At 42.3% G+C, this 9,094-nt stretch overlaps 1 protein-coding gene across 1 annotated transcript in view; it reads right to left on the reverse strand.

The window, feature by feature from the left end:
• The window catches only part of LOC103375264 (thyroid hormone receptor-associated protein 3), a gene marked incomplete at its 5' end in the record, with an annotated part of 10,300 nt that extends 2,046 nt beyond the window's left edge, over positions 1-8,254 (reverse strand). The window contains 7 exons of the mRNA XM_008305487.1: positions 63-212; positions 635-866; positions 4,481-4,662; positions 5,325-5,400; positions 5,506-5,617; positions 5,776-5,942; positions 7,437-8,254. Of these exons, the coding sequence (XP_008303709.1) occupies positions 63-212; positions 635-866; positions 4,481-4,662; positions 5,325-5,400; positions 5,506-5,617; positions 5,776-5,942; positions 7,437-8,254 (1,737 nt within the window). The remainder of the gene's footprint in view (positions 1-62; positions 213-634; positions 867-4,480; positions 4,663-5,324; positions 5,401-5,505; positions 5,618-5,775; positions 5,943-7,436) is intronic.
• Positions 8,255-9,094: the final 840 nt, after the last annotated feature.

Below are 9,094 nucleotides of genomic sequence, written 5' to 3' on the forward strand. Positions count from 1 at the left end.
TAACATCTCCTCTATGTGGGGCTCCAAACACCCACATAGCTCATTTAGCAGCAGATGCTCACCAGGTAGTACTTCCTGCTCTTGGGAGTGTACTCAGGGTCCCACTCCTCCTCCGGGGGGCGCACCGGAGGATTCATATTGGCAGGGTTTCCGTTGCTGTTGTTTCCCGGATAGTTTCCTCTGTTCCAGCCTCGGCCTCGGACTCTGGGGAACTGAAACCACAACAGCAGCTGCAGTCAAACCTCCGGTCAACAGACGAACAGCAAGATGAGAAAAGTCTATAAAGTCGGTCCAAATCAGAGTCGAACCAGAGACGACGACGACACACACAGAAAGGCCAAACTGATGGAAACCAGGCGTTAGTCTGGTGGTGAGGTGAGTTTCCACTGACTTACGTTACCTTAATAAAAACCAGGCAGTGCATGGAACATGTATGATAGAGTCACCAGCATTATCATCATCATCATCATCATCATCATCATCATCCACATTATGTTCCTGAGCATTAGGTTGAAGGAACAGAGCAGAGAAGTCTACTGTGATGCCGTTAGGACAGAGAACTGCAGAAGATGAGATGTCAGTACCTCAGTGAGAAACAACAACAGCTCAGAGATGAACCAAAGCAGGAACTTACAAATCCTCGTCCTCGTCCTCGCTCAGCGTTGTGGCCCTCGTACTCTCGGGGGCCCCTGTCTCCGGGGCCGCTGTAGTCCCGGGGTGGGTAGCGAGGGTGGCTGTAGCCCTCCTCCGAGTGCTCCATCCCCTCACCCAGGTACTCCTTTCCCCTGAAGGGGGGCGGGTAGGGGGAGGGGGAGGAGGAGGAGGAGGAGGAGGACGGAGAGCGATCACGCTTCTTCTTACCCTTCCTGTCGGGAAAAAACAGAAAATCACTTTCATCAGAACAGTCAGGAAAATGAAAATGAACTAAATATAGATAATAAACCAGTAGTGACCAGTGGAACAGTGGCTGCATAAAGGAGGTGCTGGTATTACTGGTATTAGTGGTATTAGTGGTATTACTGGTATTAGTGGTATTAGTGGTATGTTAAAGGTGCTGATGCTGCACAGGCTCTTCTAAATGTAGAACTTATTGATAGTGGACGATATTGAGGTTGCACCAGAATGAGATGTGTCACTTCTTCTATGTGCGGTTTGCTTTAAATGTTGGTTTAAATACGATGTTCCGTCTCTAAGTGTTCTCTTGCTCAGTTTAAAGCTGGTCCTGGACACATGTACCAGACCAGGACCCTGCACAGGATCAACAGCCAGCTCTCAGCCACATCCCTGAATAGTTTTCATTATAAATGCAGTATGATCAATACGTAATTTGTTAACCGACAACCAAAACTGAGCGCAGTGAACATTTGACCTGTTCTATTATCGCTGATACATGATATGTTCTATAAGCCTCCGACGTACAGAAGCTCCTCCATTTACACTGTCAGAGGTCATGAACCTCCTCAGAGTCTCTGTCATGGTCCCGCTGCTGCTAAACTCCCACAATGCTCTCTGCTGCCACCATGAGCTGTAGTCTGAGTGACGCCTCCTCTGGTCTCTACAGGATTAAACAGGAAGAGGCTCCACCTGGTGGAACAACCAGGTACTACAGCTGGTCTACGATACTTCTCGTCTGTACTTTCTAGTCAAATGGTTTTAGATCAGGTCTGCAGATACAAAATATTAAATTACTCAGATCAAAGGCAAAAGATACTTGGACATGCCTGCTCTAAATGTGCACAATTTGGCTTTAGGAACTCCTGCACGCTGTCGAACTTAAAAATAAATAAAAAATAAATTTATCAGTGACATTTGTGTGCCAGGCCTCCATCAGGACAACGGTTTGGTTTCCAGCGTGGACATGGCACAGGGTCCTTCTCTACACATCTAATCTGGTTATTGTTGCTGTGACTTGTGTCTCTGTGTGGGCTGGGCAGGTTCACTGTGTACATTCATCGCTGACAATCCTTTTTTGTTAATACAAATAAAAAAGATGTGCTGTCTCACACTTTAAATCTGCCTCTTTCCTCACACCTTGAATTTGTGTCGACCACTAACACTGAAGCAACACAACCTCCATCTGCTTTGAGCATTAGGAAGAAATCCTAGTTAAATCCTAACAGTCAAACAACACAGCTCGTAGCGATGCTTAGATTGTAACAAATGTTAAACAATTTGCTTTTGGAAGCACAAACTACTGTTGTTGGTGGAACATCGCTGCACGTCTGATATTAAGACCCTGTTCGGCGCTGTAGACGGCCAGAGTTTAGCTTCACTAATGCTGCACCTCTGAACAATAAAACCTGTCAGCAGGTGAGAAAAACATGTTGTGAATGAAGAGAAAAGTCATCAAAGCTTCACCATTTATCAGCCAGAAACTGTAAAAACAGAAAAAAAAAATCTTTGTGTTTTGAACTTCAGCGGTCTTAAATGAGTCATGAACGACACATTCAAGCAAAACTACGATTGAAATCATGATATTTAATTAAAATCATTTTATTCTATATGCCTCCTTAGAGATCAGCCAAAAAATAAAAGGTTCACAGCAGCCGTATTCTGTAAAAAACAAGTTTGTGCTCGACGGTGTGAATGAGAGGCCACGACTGACTGAGCTGTGACGAACAGTCATGCGACAAACATTTAGTGATAGTCGGGATGAATTGCAGGCGGTTCACACGGAGCAGGAAAGTGAAACGTGGAAAACTAAAGGCTGAGAACAAAAATCAAACATCCTGGAGCAGTAAAACAAATGCAGCACGGCTCAGAAATGGTGCAGACGTCCTCAGATGTATTCATCTCCTTCCACTAAAGAAAAGGCAAAACTCACAACAGTCACTCAAATAACTAGAAACTGGAAAAAGTAATAATAAATAAAAATTTGCTAAATTATAATTTAGTGAAATCAGACGTTGCTTTTGAATTGTGGTTGAAAAGAATAATTAAAAATAAAAAAAAATACTGTCCTGGATAAACTAGAGGCCTTTGCTGATGAGCAGTGGTCCAGAACACCTGTCAACAGGTGAAGAGTCTGACTGAGAGTTACAGGAACACCTGATGGCAGTGATTGGCTCAGAGGGTTGTTCAGCTAAATGTTAGTTCACGGTTCCCATCATGCTGGTTTGCTTGTTTTTTTGTTGTTGTTTATATATATATTTCTGTTGAACCACAATTCAAAAGCAATGTCATAAGTTTCATTAAATTTTTATTTATTATTACTTTTGTCAATTTCAACTTATTTCAGAGACTGAAGCTGGTTTTTCCTTCTTTAACGGAGGGCATGAATACATCCGAGGACGACTGTATCCAGAGGAGCAAGTTGCTGAAGAACATCCTCAACAACTCAACGTCTTCGTGGAGTTGATTTAAAAAGTACTGTGAGGTTTGTAGAGGTTTTCTAAGCAGTATCTCTGGTATGTAGAGCCACTAGGAGGTGTTGGTGAAACCTGTAGACCAGGGGTGTCCAGTCCTGGTCCTCCAGGGCCACAATCCTGCAAGTTGTAGATGTTTTCCTTTGTCCAACACACCTGATTCAGATGATCAGGATCGTTATCAGGCTTCTGCAGAGCTTGATGATGAGCTGATCATTTGAATTAAGAGGGAAACGTCTAAAACTTGCAGGACTGTGGCCCTGGAGGACCAGGATTGGACACCCCTGCTGTAGACACTTGTTGAACCAGTGTTGGTTCCAGTTGTTTTTAGTTTTCTGTTGATTTTTTCAGCTTTGTATTTGTTATTTCTTACATTCATACCGTTATAAACATATATATATATAGACTGGTACAGAAACCACATGTACTTTTATTTTACGACCAGAAACTAAAAACATCAGTATATCTGCACCCTCAGTGTTCTTGTAAATAATACGACAGTTTTATGGTTCGTATTTAAATCTAACTTTAAGTCTTCACGCCACAACATTTTTTTTGCTTCTGCTTTGCACTATTACAGTTATTTTTATTTGATTTAGTTATTTTATTTGACTCTATATTTGTTGTTGTGCTGTTGCATCGACCCACCAGAACAAGCTCCTCGTATCGTGTAAACTACACCTGCCAACAAATCTGTTTCCGATTCTGACACTGAAATGTAAACGACGGTAATCTGATGGTTTTGAAATAAAGATATTGTCGGAAAACACAAATTGGATAAAATAAAACTGGAATAGGGACGTTATCAGTAACACCAGCATGCTGCACATGAAATTGATTTTAGTGTTCAGTTTTAAGTTTTCTGGAGTAAAGAGCAGAATATTTAATACGACCTTCTCAGCTTTAAGAGCATCGAACACAAAGATGTAAATAAAAAACATTAGTTAAGAGACACGTTTGATTTGTTGCTGTCAGATTACTCTTCAGCCTCCTCCACACCGACACAGCTGTGCAGTGTAAGAGGCTTTTCTCTGAACACTGTTGTTACGTATCAGCTGGACTGTAAGCTAACAAACAGGCCTTGATCTGGCTCCACACTGACAGACGGGACGTACTTGGATTTCTTGTGGTGTTTCCCAGATTTCTCAGAGGACCTCTCTCTGCTCGGTCCTCGGGAGCCTCCAGGGCTCCTGCCTCCTTCTCGCTTGCAGTCACGCTCCTTCCCAGCAAACCTCTTACGTCTTTCAATATCCAGGCGAAGGTCCATCACATCGCCTTTGAACTTTTTACTTGGATCCTGCAGAGACATGCTTTTATTAGCCACCAAAACAGCTGCTTGCGAGACTGATGGGCAATTTCTGAATGCAGTAATCAAGCACACATGTTCCCATATAAACAAAAATACTATGAATTATTGGTAAAAAATGACAGTTTGAAAATATATGAATATCCACAGTACTTAGATAATCGCTGTGTTCCCTCTAGTGGTCAAAACAAATATTACATGACTGTAACATCAGTAACTAGTGTCACAAATACAGTGATAAATAACTATGTGTAGCAGGTAAAACATTTAGACCTTAAAATCCTTTACTTTGTTGAAACCAGCAGCATGCATGTAGCTCATTAAAATAAAGTGACTTTCACAGTTTTGTGGCTTGATTTTTTTCTTTTCAGGAAAAATACTTACAAGGTAAAGGCACTGATAACGTCCCTTGAGAGGCTCGGACTCGGGATCTTAATTCACTTCCTTTAAGCCTTTGCTTGGGTTCGTACATACCCAATCAATAACCATATCTCATAGGCTGGGGGGCTTGCTTGGCACTTACAAAACACAATTGGGCTCTTTTGATTTAGAAATATGCATCCTTTGAAAGAAAAGCACAAAGCTGAACACTGCTGCTCTGGATTGTCTCAGATTTGCTTCCAAATACGTCAAATTTCAAAAGGGCTCGTCACCTTGTAGCTCGTCTCCTCCATATCCTCAAACAGGTGAGAGTGCCTCTTAAAGGCACTGGGGGAAACATCGATTCTCCTGAGAGAGGACGAAGTGTCGGGTCAGTGACAGCGTCAGAGTGAAACAGCTGCACATATGAACTGTTTGATGGTGAGTGGTGAGGTGGTCGGTGCTGGACGATACCTGTGGATTTCTGGGCTCTTCCTTGCCTTCATCATTTCTACCTCTGCAGCTTTTCTTTGGTACATGGCAAACCGCTCACTTAAAGTCATGTCTGAGGAGTGGAAGTGTTGGGCTGCAAACAAAGAATAAAGAGGCGTTATTCTCCACGCGACCGACCGTGGACACTAACTTGTACGTAAATTGTGAATCGGTGGAGCTCGTCGGCGTGTCCAGACTCCTGTTGTCGTCGCATCTTCTGCAGAAACAGAACCAGCGCCGACCTCACTGTACCTTTGATGTAGTGCACGATCGAGACTATGTGCTGAGCGAACAGCTCTGACGGGCTGCGGCGGAGCTGCGCTGACTGAATGTTCTGGAAAATGGAGCGAAACTCTGGATCTTTCTTAGACGGATTCAGCAGATCTCTGGGCATGATGCGCTCTTTAGACAGAGAGGAGCTGAGAGGACAGAAGGAACGTCGATTAATGCAAACATGCACAAGAAAACATTTAAAAATGATGCTTGAGGACTAAAAGTATTCAAAACATCAGATGTGAGTCATTACATGAAAAAAAAAACTGCCTCCCACCTGACTGAATGACTTCTTATGTACAATAACTTCATAATGTTAATATTTCTAACATTACAATGTACATCAGAGTCCATCAGGGTAGGTTGAAGTGTCATGCTTTTTAATTTACTGGATATAGACACATGACATTTTCAGGGTGAAAAACACATTAAAGTTCTGTTAAAACCTGCAACCAGATCAGTTTTACATCCAGCCAGGCGTCTAAACAATAAATCTGATGCTGTTCATTTTTTTCTATGACCAATTCTGAGCATCAAAACCACGAGATGCATCAGTTTCAACAGCAAAAACTCAGAAACGAGCACTGGTACCATCAGCTGCTTTATCTAACGTAGCCACAAGCTACTAGTGTTAGCTTATGACTACATTAGAAAACTGTATGGACTCAGACGGAACATGGTCTAGACGGTGATCAGCTGGTGTGTTCTGGACTTAAAATGGTCCTTCCATTGTCTAGAACTGGTTCTGACCAACCACCACCACACATGCTGATATGAGCCTGCAAAGTTTACCCAGAATGCACTTTGTAAAGTTCTCTACGTTAGATTATATACATACAAAACGATACAAGGACAGCGTACAGTGGATCTCAGATAAACAGTCTGAAGGAATAATTTAAGATATTTGGAAATACACTTGCTTTCTTGCTGTGAGACATGTGAGTGTGTAAAAATTCAATAACAAGTTTTTTTCTTTTAAAACCTTTCTTGTAAAACCTTTCAAAGCCAGTGTTAGAGTGAATTTTACCTGAGATACAGAGCAGAAAAGTCAAGTCACTGCTGTGTTACACATTAAAAAAACAACAAACGTTGACCAAAAGTGATTCCAATAAGATTAAATTGAACAAATGTACATATGAATGTTATGACTAGGGGCGGGACTTTAACGCGTTAATTACGATTTATTAATTACAACAAAAATAACGCGTTAATCAAATCTGTCACTATCCAGGACTGCTAGCGCTAACAGCTCCGGCAGTTTATGTGCTCGCTGCTACATGCTTTGTGTTCAGGCGGTACCATCGGCTTAATGTGCTTCGGTGGGATGCACATTGTTTTTGCACAAGTTGCACAAAACCAGGCTCTTGTCAAGGCTTCCATCAGGCAGTTAAAAACACTACAAAATATATTCTCAGCATGTAGGCTGTTGCTTGGAGGTTGTTGTTGCAGCAGGTGGATTTTGAAAACAGTAACATCCAAATAATGGAAGCCAAGCGGCCGATGGCAGGATTAAACCTGCAGCCTACACCTGGTGAGTCAGACTGATGAGCTACACGTTATTATCGGTCAGGCGTTGCTAGAAAAGGTGGGATCTGTGCTATGTTTGAGTGAAACGCTGTAATCTTGTGTGTTGTACTTACCCGGGCATTTCATCTAAAGAACCGATTTTGAGCTCAAAGTCCTCCCTGGAGGCTGACAGGTGTCGAACAGGTGACTGCTCTCGAGGAGGAAAAGCTCCAGGAAACAGCGGCCGGTCTTTCTCCCTGGAGGTCGTGGGAGGAGTCAGACTCCTCCTGGACTTCTCCTTCTCTTTCTTCTCCTTCTTCTTGGACTTCTCCTCCTTCTTGGAGCTGTGTTTGCGGCTTCGGTACATCTCCTCCTCCATGTGGTCAATGTGCTCCGCCTCTTCAGCCTCCCTCCTGCTTTTCTCCTTGACAGACGGGTAGGACGTCGAATAACTGGGCTCGTCCCCCCATTTACCGAAAATGTCCCGAGCTGTGAGGGTGGGTTTGACCTCGCCGTCCTCGTCCATGTCCCTCTCCTTCAGCCCGTGGGACTGGAGGAACTCCTCTTCTCCGTCGTCAAAGAACGGCAGCGTCTTGTCTTCCTTGGAGTCACCGAAGGAGGCCGACGAGATGCTGAAGAGTTCTCCGGACTTGCTGCTTTTCTCGGCTTCTCTTTCTGCAGCCATCTGCTCCTTTTCTCGACCGTTCTCCTTCTCGGCTGCTTGTTTTTTGCTTTTATTCTCAGCCAAGAACCTGAAACAGAGAACCCAAGTGAGCTTTAGCAGCTGCAGCACCGCGAACGCTAGAAAAGTGCTTGTTTTAATAATGATGCTCAGATGAACAACGCAAAGAGGGAAAAACAAGACCAGACAAGAACAACAAACTGTCACAGGCTGAAAGTGCAAAATGCAAAATGCACACCAGGGATGGGCACGTCTAAAAAAAACCTGCAGTTATAAGATAAACTGTAGATTCTTTGTAATTGTAGAAGCTTCAGTAAAAAAAGAACAGCAAAGTCCAGCTGTTTTTACTGAAGCTCCTTGGGTGCATCTGTAAGTTTATTTATTGGATTACTAACTCCTGCCAACCACCTTCCTGCTGTCTATTGACTAATCCTGAACTTTTCTTCTACCGTCATCATGTTTTGTGTATTAATTTACTGAACGCATTTATTTTGACTTATTATTGTGTCACATTCATGCATCTACAAACTTAGAAAATACTGCTCTGGAAAAAAAAGTGAGAATTCTTTAATAAAAAACTGCAAAACACTTCATCAGTAAAGGAAAAGATTAATTTAATTTACTCTAAACACTGCTGCTCCAGTTATAACTTGCTAAGTTCTGGAATTCCTTCCTGGAGGATCTGAAAACATCAATGTCTTCTCTTCAAACATTCTTTCATCATAAGGTTTTTGTTTTTTTTTAAATTCTATTTATTGCCATAATTTGCTCTGTTCTTTTAATATTTCACAGTGTTGGACAGCTTAGCTGTTGTAGCTCTACACTGTGATCACTTTATTTTATGTTTGGTGTTTCGTCTGTCTGGGTTTTTCCACTGATGCATGTAAAACAGTTGATATATCTATTTTTTATTGGAAATTGCAACATTAAATTTTTAATTCATTTTTAACAATTTAAAAAAAAAATACAACCTGTGCACTCCCTTTGGCAGAAGACTGACAGAAGACTATAACCTATGAACTGCTGGTTTTAATTTCCTGTCTTGACCATGAGTCAGAAACAAACATAGAAAACAGACCATCCCTGATGCAAACAGTACAGACCAGAGGG

This window comes from Stegastes partitus, unplaced genomic scaffold (assembly GCF_000690725.1).
Source record: "Stegastes partitus isolate 25-593 unplaced genomic scaffold, Stegastes_partitus-1.0.2 Scaffold2521, whole genome shotgun sequence".
Lineage (NCBI taxonomy): Eukaryota > Metazoa > Chordata > Actinopteri > Pomacentridae > Stegastes > Stegastes partitus.